Here is a 14,436-nt window from a genome sequence, read left to right as displayed (position 1 = left end):
CCCGTGTCCCAGCAGCCGGGGAGCACCGAGGCCTGGCCACACCGGGCACCGAGGTGCCCACTCCGCCCAGCGTCCCCTCGGCCCCCGCGGCCTCGCCTCCATCGCTACTTACACATGCCAAGCATTCTACTTTTACCTTTATATTGTGAAACATAACATACATACAAAAGAATGTATACACTTTAAGAGATCTCTACTACTATCACCAATAAAAGACACCTGTGTGCCCTCCCTTGACTAAGACACAAACTCCCTAGGAAGGCACACAACCGTCTCCAAGCCACACACCCGCTCCAGCGGCCTCCCTTCAATGTACTCCATTTCTCTCTCACCTCAGAACCTGACCGTATGTGCTCAGTACCCACAATGTTCTTGTCTCCACTCTTTCAGGAGGACTGGCTGCTTCTCACCCTTCAGATTTTCTCTCCAAGACCTCCTTTCTCAGCCTTTCTCAGCCATCCCTGAGGACCCTGCCTAAGCTGGTGGCCCCTCACCCCCGCCATGCTCTGTCACTCCACGGGCTCCTCCCCTTCACAGCACGTGTTTTACAATTTACATCTATTCGATTACCTGTGGTTATTTTCTGTTTCTTACCACCAGACTGGTAAGCTCCATGAGAGCAGAGACCAAAACTGTTAATGAATCAGTGATGTCCAATCCCTGTCACACTGTAGGTAAGCCACAGATATTTCTTAAATGAATCAATGATTCTTAAGGACAAAGAAAAGCCAACCAAGGATGTTAAATTTGAGAGAAAGGGTGGAACGAATGACTCATTCTGGAAAATGAGAAGCACGAGCAGTTGAAAGCCAACACTAAAGAGAAAGTCCACTGCACGGAAACACCACAGGCTCGGCCTCTCAACTGAGGAATGCAACCAGTCAAAAGATTCGGACTCAAAGGGCTATGAACTTAAAGGAATCTGCCCTATTTCCTACAAAAGCAGCCTTTCATTAACTACCTAACACATATGAGACACTTGCTTAGGCTGCTACCTCTGCCTCTGGTTTTATAAAACCCGTTATGGGTGCTGGGCATTCAGAGTGCCAACAAGACTGTCTTATAGCAAACTCACTGCTACTGAAAGCAAGCTCTGGAAAAAGTACAGCAAGTTCAGTGAAGGTTTATATTCTGTATTGTCACCATATTTTTAGTATGTTATGCTGCCCTCAGCAGAGACATAAAAAATGCTTTAGAATATTTGTTGAACATCTGTTCATAAAAGATTAAAATCAGAGTATAAAACGCACAGGAAAATAATTAAAAACATAGCATCACCTATTTAACATGGTACTCAAAGTGGAGCATGCATCAAGATCTGCCAGTGGATGCTGCAAGAGAGTGCTGGGCCCTGCCCAGAGCTGCCAGTGCAGGAGGCCCAGGGGAGGGGACCAAGCATTTCCATTTCTAACAAGAGCCCAGGTGATGCTGCTGCTACTTTGTATAAAATACCAAGGGAACAAAAGGCTGTTTGAAAAGGAATATCATTTTTTCAAATTGTTTTACTTACAGTTATTTAAAGAAAACGTCTTTCTATCATTACAATAAAGACAAACACGGAGCACAGCTAGAAAGTGTTTTTTAAAGACTGATTGAGATATTCAGGCTCTTGACATTTGCCAGACTGATGTGATGCTGACAGATCTCAGAATGTAAGAATCATGAGTAACATCTTATAAAATGCACATGTAAAAGCCGAAGGAAAAATCAAAATGAGATAAAACTTCGCATCCACTAGGATGGCTACAATCAAAAAGACAAGGACTTCCCTGACGGTCCAGCGGTTAGGACTCCACGCTTCCACTGCAGAGGGAATGGGCTTGATCCCTGGCTGGGGAACTGACATCCCACATGCCGTGTGGTGTGGCCAAAAAAAAAAAAGACAGACAATAACAAGTGTTGGTGAGGATGTGGAGAAACTGGAAACTTCACACATGCTGGTGGGAACATAGAATGGGCAGCCACTTGGAAAACAGCCTGGCAGTTCTTCAAAGGATTAAACAGAGTTACCTCATGACCCAGCAATTCCATAAAAGGATATATACATAGGAGAAATAAAAACATAAGTCCAGGGGCTTCCCTGGTGGCGCAGTGGTTGAGAGTCCACCTGCCGATGCAGGGGACATGGGTTCGTGCCCCAGTCCGGGAAGATCCCACATGCCGCGGAGCGGCTGGGCCCGTGAGCCGTGATGGCTGAGCCTGCGCATCCAGAGCCTGTGCTCCGCAACGGGAGAGGCCACAACAGTGAGAGGCCCACGTACCGCAGAAAAAAAAACATAATTCCACACAAAAATTTGCACACAAGGACTTCCCTGGTGGCACAGTGGTCAACTATCTGCCTGCCAGTGCAGGGGACATGGGTTCGAGCCCTGGCCCAGGAGGATCCCACATGCCACGGAGCAACTAAGCCCGTGCGTAACAACTACTGAGCTTGCGCTCCAAAGCCCGCGAGCCACAACTACTGAGCCCATGTGCCACCACTACTGAAGCCTGTGCACCTAGAGCCTGTGCTCTGCAACAAGAGAAGCCACCACAATGAGAAGCCCATGCACCAGAACGAAGAGTAGCCCCCGCTCACCACAACTAGAGAAAGCCCACGCACAGCAACAAAGACCCAATGCAGCCAAAAATTAAATTAATTAATTAAAAATTGGGTGGGTTCATTTAAAAAAAAACTTGCACACAAATCTGCATAGTATCATTATTCATAGCAGCAACAATCCAAAATTCATCAATTGATGAATAAAAAAATGTGATATGTCCATACAATGGAATATTATTCAGCAATTAAAATAAATGAAGGACTGATTCATGCTACAACATGGATAAACCTTGGAAACATTATTCTGAGGGAAAGAAACCCACATATTGTATGATTCCATTTATATGAAACATCCAGATTAGGCAAATCCATAGAGATAGAAAGTAGATTAGTGGCTGTCCGGAGCTGGGATGATGAGGGGACTCGAAATGGTGGCTAAAGGGTGCGGATTTCTTTTTGAGGTGATGAAAACTGACTCGTAGGTGGATGCACAAATGTGAGTATACTAGAAACCACTGAACTTACACTTTAAATGGGCAGGTGGTATTATATGTTAATTGTATCTCAATAAAGCTGCTACAAAAATCAAACCAAGCAACCAAAGGGCACAGAAATTAGAAAAATACACAATGGGATATAGATACACCAGACAAACAGGAACAAGAACAACAAACAGGCAGCAGACTGAATATTAAACAAGTTAAAACAGTATATGTGTAACAGATTCACTTGGCTGTACACCTGTAACTAACACAACATTGTAAATCAACTATACTCCAATAAAAATTTTTTTAAAAAGTTAAAAGAAATCACAAGGGTCAAAAAGGAGCATTACATACTGATGAAGGAATAGCAGATCAAGAAGATGTAGAGAATATGTCCAATCATGTACCTAATAATATAGCTTGGAGATTTTTTAAAGGAACAACTAACAGAACTACAGGTAATATTGATAATCAATACAATCTCAAAATTAGCTCCAGATAAAGTCCTAAATGTAAAAGGTAAAATTATGAAGCTACAGAAGCAGCTGTGGAAAATATCTTTATAAATATCCACAACTCAAAAAAAAACAAAATGACAGATTTGATTCAAGTGAAAGATTTCAGTTCCAAAAAAGACAACAGATAGGAGGAAGGCATATGCAATGTTTAAACCAAATGGATTATCATAAAAGAACCCCTCCAAATCAATAATAGCAAAAATGAAATGCAATTTTTAAAAATGGACCAAATAAATGAACTAGTTATTCACAAAAGGAGAAATCTAAATAGCTAACAAATATAAAGAGATGTTCAAGAAAAATGTAAATAAGAAGAAATCACTTTATACTCATCAGACCAGCAAAAAAAATAAGACAGCTAGAAATACAGTGTGTCAGCAAGGACATCAGAATACAGGAACCTGGACCACTGACAGGGGCACTGACAAAACCCGTTACTGCTGCTCTAGAGAACGCTGGAGTGCCTCCCTCCACGACTAAGCAATTCCACTCCTCCATATGCACTCAGCAAGCTCTCAGAGCTCCCGAAGTAGATGTGTAAGGGTGTTTGGCGTAGTCCTATCTGCAGTATTAGGAGATAAAGGCAATCCAAGCAGCTACTGCTTGGCGAACAGATAAGTAAAATATAGTAAATCACAAGACTAAACACTCAGCAAGTGCCCAAAACAGTGAACTAGAGACAAAGATACAGATACACAGACAGAAATACAGGGCAATAGAAAACAGAGTTGTAAAAACATGGTACTGAGTTTTAAAAAAAATGATCTAAGGTAGAGTATCATTTTGGCATGTTAAAAACACACATATACAGAAGATAAACACACTATCTTTCAAGGATATACACCTATCTAGGCAAATATTAGACACATTAAAGCAGATGCCTATGAGGGGAAGGAGAATGGGAGTCAATAAAAGGGAATAAACAATGAAGAGAAATAATCACGGACCTTGCACAGACCAATGACAAGTGTGCTGAGATCAACTCAACTCTGCACATGAGGTAAAAAAAAGAAAGAGCTATATTCATCTGAATGAAATACTATCTTGCTTTCCAACACACACACACCTGTTTGAGCAAATTATTCCAAGAGAACCAACGGGAGGACATACCTGTGCAGTAAGACACGCCTTTGCAAGTAGCATTAATAGCCTCTTGGCACTTCTTCTGGGCCGTCTCGAACTGACAGTTTTTACAGCAAGGACTGTTCCTATCACTACAGAGGAAGAGCAGACAGTCCAAGTCAAAGGACAGCCCCACAGCACAGACTATGGTCATGTCACAGGGCCCTGAAATGGCAAGGCAGGGGCTCCTGGCTGGGTCATCCACTCCCGCACAGACTCCCAGGTGCTAGCACCACCTGCACATGGTCCATCTGCCCTTCCTGATGCAGACTCACACAGCACAGTGGTCCAAAGTGACCCATCTTTAAAACATCTTGGTGTCCTTGGTTTTCACTAACTTAATACAGTAATTTAAAAAAAAAAAAAAAAGGACTTCCCTGGTGGTCCAGTGGTTAAGGCTCCACACTCCCAACACAGGGGGCATGTGTTCGATCCCTGGTCAGGGAACTAAGATCCTACATGCTGCATGGCGCAGCCAAAAAATTAAAAAAACAAAAAACAAAACAAAACAAATTACACAAGCCCACAAGGCAACAGTGGTCAAGAAACTAGTCAGCCCTATCAGTATTTACAATGTTAATATGCACTGTATACCATTAAATCTGTTACCATAAATTAAAGTTTTCCCCCCTACCTCTAAGCCAGGCACTGGATGTTAAAAATGGAAAAATATAAGTACCTTCTAACTTGTAACCTGCTTCCTCCACAGTTTCTGGGATTAAACAGTATTCTTCAACACTATTTACAGTATAGATACACAATAATTAATTTACGTCCCAGGACTGTCATTTTGATTGTTTCCCATATTTTGTTATTATAAAAGAATGTAGCCATGAACATCCCTGCTAAATCATCTTTGTACATCTCTGTTTCCTTAGAAAAGATTCTTTGTACTATGGCATCGCTACAGCAGAGAGGATGCAAGATGGAGGATTTGTGATACAATGTCACATTGCTTTCCAGAAAACATTTTTCTCGCTGTAAAGGGCAGAAGGGGTAAACACACACTTGCCAGGCCCTCTGATGATTCTAGAGCCCCGTGCTTTCAGCCCGCTGTTGTGAGGACCCTTGTCAGGCGCCCAACTCCACCCCGCGCCACGCTCCTCACCTGCACTGGACGCCCGGCCTCAGCGTGCAGTCACTGTTGCAGCAGGTGTCGTTGTTCAGGTACATGATGCCGGGGTCACACTCCTCCCCCTCGTCCACCCTGGAGTTCCCGCACACTTTGTTGCTGCGTTCTTGAAAACACTCCTGGGCTTTACTTTCAATGGTCTTATAGATGGACTGTTTACTGCAGTTTGAAAACATCTTAAGAGAAAAGAGGCCACATAGGACCCAAAATAACATAAAAATTTATTCCCAGGTGGTGTTTGTGCTTCTTTTCCAGGGACAAACTTTAACACAAAAGCCACAATCAGAACCACCCTGAAGGTATGTCAGGTTCACTGTCGGCTCTAAATGTCATTTGTATGGAATTGAGTCATGGCCCTCTGCAAGATGCTAAAAAGGTGACGTGAACATGGTTAAGAGCCTAAAATTCTTCACAGGAAAGTAAGCTACACGAATGCTGAGACCAAACACCCCAGCCAGTCCAGCACAAGCAGAGAGTCACCACACTCTAAGCCACCCCAGGCTCAGGCACAGGCCCCACTGCAGGGACACTGAGAACGGGGCACAGGCAGCTGTCTTCCTAGATGTAACGATCCAGGCCTGCAAAACAGGGTCTGCTCTGGTTTACCTCTTCATCTTTCCCTGAATATTTACATCAATGATCCGTGTTTAAAGTGTTTAAATAGTTGAGCTTAGTAAGAGGCATGTTATTACATATAGTCTATTAAAAGATTAAATTCCAAATTATTACCTAAACGTTTTCATGAGTCCCCAAGATCTTAAGTTTCTTTGAGTTTCTACAGTTGACCAGCATCTCAAAGGAAGCCTGAACCCTAGCTTGCTCGCTTGGTGTACAGAAACATGAAAATGACCTTCTAAATCTGGGCATTTTTACCTGGAGCTCTAAAATGGAGTCCATTTCCCAAACCATCTGAAATTATCAAGAAAAGCAGAACAAGACTTGGGTAAAACTCAGCGCGGGTACTTGTAGAGGTAGGGCCCCCACGGTTTGCAAATGGCTACAATGGCTTCACTTTCAACCCAGACAAGGGCCGTGAGACCCCTGAGGAGCAGAGAGCACAGGACCCTTATGAAACAGTATAAAATATACACTGGTCTCTGGCCCCAGTTCCTGGCACAGAGCTCCCGAAGCCCCTGTAATTTCCTGGGTCAAAATGAGAGTGTCTTTTGTTGTAATGAGCCGACTTGGAGTGGGCTCCTTGGTGGCTCCTGGATGGGGTCTGGTCACCAAAATGACCAAGCCACCATGAGAAGCTTGGAATTTGCAGCCCTGCCTTCCATTCTCTTTCGAAGGGACAAGGGCTTAAAATAGAGCTAATGGCCGATTGTGCCTATGTGATGAAGCCTCCATAAAATCCCAAAAGTACAGGGTTCAGAGAGCTTAGGGGTTGGTGGACACATGGGGGTGCTGGGAGAGGGGTGCACTCAGAGGCAGGGCAGCTCCACGCCCCTTCCCACACACCTCGCCCTATGCATCTCTTCCATCTGGAGGCTCATCTGTATCCTTGATCATAGCCTTTTATCATAAACTGCCAAACGTGTTTCCCTGAGTTCTACGAGCCGCTCTAGGAAATTAACTGAACCCAAGGAGGGGGTCACTGGAACCCCCAATCTATAGCCAGTTGCTTAGAAGCACAGGCGATGACCTGGGCGTATGAGTGGCATCTGGGGATGTGAGCAGGGAAGAGCAGCATCAGGCCACTGTTATGGGACTGAGCCCTTAACCTTTGGGATCTGATGCTATCTCCAGGAAGAGAGTGTCAGAACTGAGTCAAACCCAGCTGGCGTTGCAGGAAACAGCTTGGTGTAAAGAAAAACCTCCACGTTTGGTGACCAGAAGGGTCAGAAGTGAAGTGGGCTCTATGAATAGTAAAGTAGACACACAGGAAGAAACACACAATAGGGAAGAACTGGGTTTTCCCTACACAGGAAGAAAAAACTGAATTGATTTTCCTTTTCGACCCTCCAAAGGTGACTGTGACCACTGAATCAGATACAAAAGGATTGCTCTCCGAAAGACACTGAAGACCCCAACTCCCTAAACGGAAACACTAACTGCATATTTTTTAAAGGAACTTATAGTAAAGACATTTTTAAGGGGCCTGGTTATTTCAGTCTAGACCTCAGGCAGTTAGTATTTTGCTGCGTTTATTCACCAGCACTGCAGACTCATGAGCTCAATTCTACCAGTTCATTATGGGAGGAAACATCCCAGTGTGAATTCAAATTCACACTGAACCAATAATAAGATCTCTTTGCTAATTTATCAGAGTCACACCCCTAAGCAGCTGGACCCCCGGACAGAGCTGAGGAAAAAGTGACCACTTCACTCTCGCTTTTGTTGCCTCCACACTCCCTGAAGACCTCTGGGCCCTCTCTCTGTATCCTTACCACCCCCCCTTCTCCTCACACCAATAAACTCTAAGAGGTTACAATCCCTAATGCCGTCTGCTCACAGCAGAGCCTGAGGCTTGTCTGGTGTAAGGTGCCAGGTCCTGTCTTTCTAGGTCGAGTAACCACCTTATTTTTGTCCTGGAGCCGTTTTTACCTAGTTAAAAACATTTTAAGGAATTAATTTTAACTAAGGAATTAAAATGTGGACTAGAAGATGCCCAGTATCTTTTTACAAGGAGATTCCTACTTGGGTAAACCAAACTATTAAAGAAAATACACTTGGGACAAAATAAATAAATGGAAAAAGTGTTCTTCGCTGATAGACTAGCAGCTCCAGAAACAAACGGCTCTGCCCAGCCTCCATTCTCATTAGCGAGTTCTTACAGGGCTGTTCCAAGAGCCCACTGGGGAAGTCTCACTTAGGAAGAACTTGTAACAGGAAGAGTTAGCACCACGCATGCTCACTTGAACAGTCTGCAAAGTAAAACATTTTACCCCAAAGTACTGATGCCATCCTCATGACCGAGAAGCAGTGACTAACAACTAGAGCTGCACTGTCTAATACAGCAGCCACTAGCCATATGTGATTATTTAAATTTCTTTTTCCTCACCACATATTTCACACTTTTTATTACAGAAACGTTCAAGCATCTATAAAGTGGACAGAATGGATTCATGAATGCTCACATGGCCCCTCACCAGCTTCAGCAATTATCAACTCATGGCTTCGTGACTCACCTATATCCTCACCATTTTCCCTCTGTTCCCACACTGTTTTTTGCTGTTGCTGTTTGGCTTTTTTGCAGCTTTATTAAGGCATATTTTACATATCACAAAATTTACCAGTTTCAATTGTACAATTAAGTGATTTCTAGTAATTTTACCAAGCGATGAAACCATCACCATAAATCAGTTTTAGAACATTCCATCACCTCAGTAAGGTCCCTCAGATCCTTTTACAGGTAATGCCCATTCCCACCTCCAGCCCCAGGCAACCACTACTGAATTTAAATAAAACAGAATTTAAAATTCAGTTCCTTGGTCTCTCCAGCCACATTTCAAGTGCTTACTGGCCACACGGGGCTGGTGACACTGTACTGGGTACAGCAGATAGTGCTTCCCCCATCACAGCACCTTCCAGTGAACACTGCTGGACTATAATGTACATCATTAGAAAAAGAGAGATAACCTCTGAAAAAAGGAGAAAAATTCAATAGGGTATGTGATACAATGGAAGAACAGGCAAAACAGGTAGCTTCTCAGGCACAGGTTGTCCAGTAGAGGAAAAATAAAGCATAACAAGCAAAGAAAGAGAGGAATGGACTTTACACCTAACAGCCAAAGAAAACAAGATGCAACAAACAAAAAACATGACCAAAAAAAAATGAGACCAGAATTTTAAAAGGCAGGGTCAGGGCCAGGGAAACACAAAAGTAATCCTTTCCTCTAGCTCCTAGTCAGGCTTTAAAAGGGGAGTCAGGACAAATAACTTGACCTTCCTTCCCGATTAGATGCAGATGGTTAGCCCATCCCCCAGCCCACTTAAATTCAGCACAAAACCACAATATTTTCCTCATGCTGCTCAACTTCAAGTAAAAGGAAGAAGGACCAGACAGACATCTATGAACACTTTCAGTTCAGGTTCTACGAGTTAGTCACAGCCACTCTTAGGAAAGCCTCTGAAGCTGTTTACCACGTCCCAAGTCAATGAGTACTGTGTACTCCACCAGACACCCTCAAAAATCGTTCCTCTAAAAAGAAAAAAAAAATCATACCTCTATTTACCTGACAAGTATTTATTATGTACCAGCTACCCTGAACAGGCACTGGAGACAGAACGGGTAACCAGAAAGGCAAGGAAAGGCCCTACCCACAGGACGCTTACATACGGCAAATTACATATTTTTTTGCGAAGGTTTATTAAAACGTGCAAATTGTGAAGCAGTGTAGGGTTAATATGAATGACAAACCTGTAAATGAAATGAAGTTTTTAATTGAAAGCCTGAGCCCACCAGATCCTGCAAACTAGGACTCCAGTGCAAGCCATTATATTAAGTAAGTAATTTTCCACACAGCCCAAACCAACACATGATCATCTTTGACAACAAACAGTCCAGAGGAGGAGATTTAGATGGACCAAGTTAACACAACCAAGTTTCAAGGTACCTCGTAATCTGCAGTTCCATCCCTAGAATGGAAAGCTTTTCTGAGCTCTCATTATAATTAAACATAGCCTCTTTCTTTCCTAACCACATAAAAAAAGCTCCAAAAGATACATACCTTATTGTTCTCATGATCGCCACTCACAGCTATGGGATACATAACATACTTTCCTCCCTGGTCCTCATTTGGGGCACATTCTGCTAGACCATCTGGATCGTGTTCTGCTCCAAAATTGTGCCCCAATTCATGAGTTGTAACGAGGTCAGCTTCCTGAAGGATCAGGCAGAGCAAACATTATTTCCTAATAGCTAACCATCAAGTGCTCTGGCCAGTTGGGCCCTGCTGTCTTAGATGTTGGACTATGACTTCTTCTATCAATTACAGAAATTAAACAGAATTCATGGGATTTTATTTAATATTGCAAGCAGTATTATAAGGATGAATTTAAATCAGTGTAAGAAAATATAACTTAAAAGATATACTGGAACACTCTTACTAAGGAACCAAACATTGGCCATTCCAAAAACTGCCTGGCACCAGTAAACCAAATAGCTAACAGTCAATCATCCAAGCCTCCCGCCCCTCACCCCAATCACACTCCTGTTAAGATCTAACTATTGCGGGGTGGGGGTGGGGGGTGAAAATAAGACAACTGAAGAACAACAAAACAATGTTCCTTATCCCAGTGACTGAATTCATGTCCAATGACAATCTTAATGACCTACAGGATGTTATTTATCAGAATCCAGTTAAAGGGCTGCACTGAACCGATGAGATCACCAGAGGATTTCTACCTGAATGTAACAATGAATTTGGCCAGTAAAGCTAAAAATGTTCCCGTATTTAACTGCAAAAAATAACAAATTTATTTACTGATTTTTTTCCTGAGGGGGGAAAAAATCACTCCATAGAATCTGAAAAAATTTGTATGTATTTTGCAAGACATGGGAATTTTTTTTAAGACAGAGTCCCAATTCTGAAACCAGTGTGTTGAAGATTACCAAGTGTTTATATTAAAATGGTAGTAAAGAAAACTTTGCATTTTAGCAAAAAAGTACTCAAATCCCAAAGGTGCAACATGGAGAAGTGATTCCAAACTGTGCTTTGGAAAAATTCATTAGTGGATTCTCTAACAGACTGACACTTTAAAAACATCGAAGCAATTTATTTTTTGTTCTGTGTGTCTTATAATAGAAAAATTCTGGAAGACCAAGGAAAACATGTCATGAAATCAAACCACTGATGATGCTGTGATACCAAAAAGGTAAAGGAGTACCATAAGAAACAATTTTGGAAATTAAAGTTTCCAAAAACTGCTTAGTAGATTTTTCTTCTCTCATCCTATTTCACTTTTTTTAAATCAACCAAAGTCCATAATTTATATTAGGGCTCACTCTCTGTGTTGCACTTTCTATGGGTTTTGACAAACACATAATGTCTTATAACCATCATTAAAGTATACAGAGTAGTTTCAACACCTGAAAAAATCCTCTGTGCTCCACCTATGCATCCCTCCCCACCTGGGGAAGCGACCACTGGCAACCACTCATCCCTTTCCTGCCTCCGTGGTTTTGCCTTTTGCAGAATATCATATAGATGGAATCAAACAGATTGGCTTCTTTTACTTCGTAATATACATTTACAGTTCCTCCATGTCTTTTTATGGCTTGATAGCTCTTTTTCTTTCTTTTTTTTTTTAAAGTGCTGAATAGTATTGCATTGTCTGGATATAACAGTTTGTTTATCCATTCACCTACTGAAAGGCATCTTGGCTGCTTCCAAGTCTTGGCAATTACTAATAAAGCTGTTATAAACATCCGTGTGCAGGTTTTTGTCAGGGCTCCTTTGAGTAAACACTAAGGAATATGGTTGCTGGATCCTATGGTAATACCAGAGTAAGTTCAGTTTTATGAGAAACTGCCCAACCACCTTCCTAAGAGACTGCACCATTTTGCATTTCCACCATCAAGTGTGAGAATTCACGTCGCTCCACATCCTCGCTAGCATTTAGTGTTACCAGTATTTTGGATTTTAACCATTCTAATAGTTGTGTAATGGTATCTGCTTGTTGTTTTTTTGTTTGCTTGTTTGTTTGTTTTGCGGTACGCGGGCCTCTCACTGCTGTGGCCTCTCCCGCTGCGGAACACAGGCTCCGGACGCGCAGGCCCAGCGGCCATGGCTCTCGGGCCCAGCACTGCGCGGCATGTGGGATCTTCCCGGACCGGGGCACAAACCCGTGTCCCCTGCATCGGCAGGCGGACTCTCAACCACTGCGCCACCAGGGAAGCCCTGCTTGTTGTTTTGATTTGCAATTCCCTAACAGCATATAATGTTGAGCATCTTTTCATATGCTTATCTGCCATCTGTATATCTTCTTTGGTGAGGTGAGGTGTATATTAAGATCTCTGGCGAATTTTTAAGTGGGGTTGTTCGGTTCTTTATTGTTGTTTTTAGTATATTCCTTATATATTTTGGATAGCAGTCCTTTAACAGGAGCTGTAGATGAAAGGCGTCAGAAGGGATGTCTTTAGGGAAAACAATAATCCCGAGTTGTCTCAAAAGAAATTTGACAGCTAACAATTATTTTCTTTATACTTTTTATTTTCATATTTCCCACTAAAAGCATACATCTTTTTAGGCAGAAACAAAAAACAGCATGTATAGCTTTTAAAAAAGATACCTAAATAAATATGTAATAGCTCAGGTCCTACTACAATAAAGTCAAAATCTACACTTTTAAAAATTAAAGAACATACCTTTGTAAGGATGGTTTTACCATAATTTTTTGTGCTGGTCAAACCACTATTCAAATAGATATTTTTCTTTCCAATTGGACTGTAATAAGCTACAGGAAAAAGGAAACAGAAACAAACTGCTTGTTCAATACAGAATTATAATATAATCCAATCACCCTGCTATCCCCACATATTCATACAACAAATGGAAACTTACCCTTTGGGCAAACACCTCCATGACTGTTTGCTCTGGGAGAACCAACATAAGCTAATCCAAGAGTTCCCATATCAAAATCTTGGTAGGTGAAAAGATGTGCTAGGCAGACTTTAGATGCTTCTTCAGCTATATCAAAGCTAAATTGCTTTTAAAAAAACAAAGTACTCTTAATTAGATTAACAGTTACATCAGACTAAAAGATATATCAACTTAATATTCCAGAATACTACCATACTTTATGATTGCGATTTTTTTTACATTTCTTAAATTGAAGTGTAGTTGACAGACAGTATTATATAAGTTACAGATATAGTAATTCACAATTTTTAAAGGTTATACTCCATTTATAGTTATTATAGAATATTGACTATATTCCCCATGTTGTACAATATATCCTTGTAGCTTATCTTACACATAACAGTTTGCACCTCTTATCCCCTACCCCTATTTGCCCCTCCCACCCCCCCACAACTGGTAACCACTAATTTGTTCTATCTGTGAGTCTGTTTCTTTTCTGCCACATTCACTAGTTTATTGTATTTTTTATTTATTTGTTTGTTTGTTTCTTGGCCGCACTGGGCGGCATGCGGGACGTTAGTTCCCCGATCAGGGATGGAACCCATGCCCCCTGCAGTGGGAGCGCCAAGTCCTAACCACTGGATCGCCAGGGAAGTCCCTTGTTGTACTTTTTAGATTCCATATATAAGTGATATCATATAGTATTTGTCTTTCTCTGACTTATTTCACTTAGCATAACACCCTCCAAGTCCATCCATGTTGTTGCAGATGGCAAAGTGTCATTCTTTTTTATGGCTGAGTAGTATTCCATTGTGTGTGTGTGTGTGTGTGTGTGTGTGTGTGTGTGTGTGTCTATATATATATACGCCACATCTTTATCCATTCATCTACTGATGGACACTCAGGCTGCTTCCATATGTTGGTAACTGTAAAAAATGCTATGAACATTGAGATGCCTGTATCTTTTCAAATTAGTATTTGTTTCTTTGGTCGATTGCAGTTTTTCACCAGCAATCACAAAATTGTGCAGTATAGTGCTCCTTACCTATGGTTCTCACTCATCTACACAGATGAGAAGCAGACTGTCATGGGGAGGGTGCAAAAGGGAAAG

The 14,436-nt window shown here is 41.9% G+C and overlaps 1 protein-coding gene across 2 annotated transcripts in view; it reads right to left on the bottom strand.

Moving 5' to 3' along the window:
- The window catches only part of ADAM17 (ADAM metallopeptidase domain 17), a 52,208-nt gene that overhangs the window by 6,787 nt on the left and 30,985 nt on the right, over nucleotides 1–14,436 (bottom strand). For both annotated transcript variants that reach the window (XM_007456932.1, XM_007456933.1), the window contains exons 9-13: nucleotides 13,308–13,452; nucleotides 13,112–13,200; nucleotides 10,473–10,625; nucleotides 5,776–5,975; nucleotides 4,656–4,759 (exon numbers count right to left, since the gene is read on the bottom strand). In XM_007456932.1, the coding sequence (XP_007456994.1) occupies nucleotides 4,656–4,759; nucleotides 5,776–5,975; nucleotides 10,473–10,625; nucleotides 13,112–13,200; nucleotides 13,308–13,452 (691 nt within the window). The remainder of the gene's footprint in view (nucleotides 1–4,655; nucleotides 4,760–5,775; nucleotides 5,976–10,472; nucleotides 10,626–13,111; nucleotides 13,201–13,307; nucleotides 13,453–14,436) is intronic.

Source organism: Lipotes vexillifer, unplaced genomic scaffold (assembly GCF_000442215.2).
Source record: "Lipotes vexillifer unplaced genomic scaffold, Lipotes_vexillifer_v1.1 scaffold390, whole genome shotgun sequence".
NCBI classification, from domain to species: domain Eukaryota; kingdom Metazoa; phylum Chordata; class Mammalia; order Artiodactyla; family Lipotidae; genus Lipotes; species Lipotes vexillifer.
Note: the sequence above shows the minus strand (reverse complement) of the source record. Positions and strands in the feature narration are given on the sequence as shown.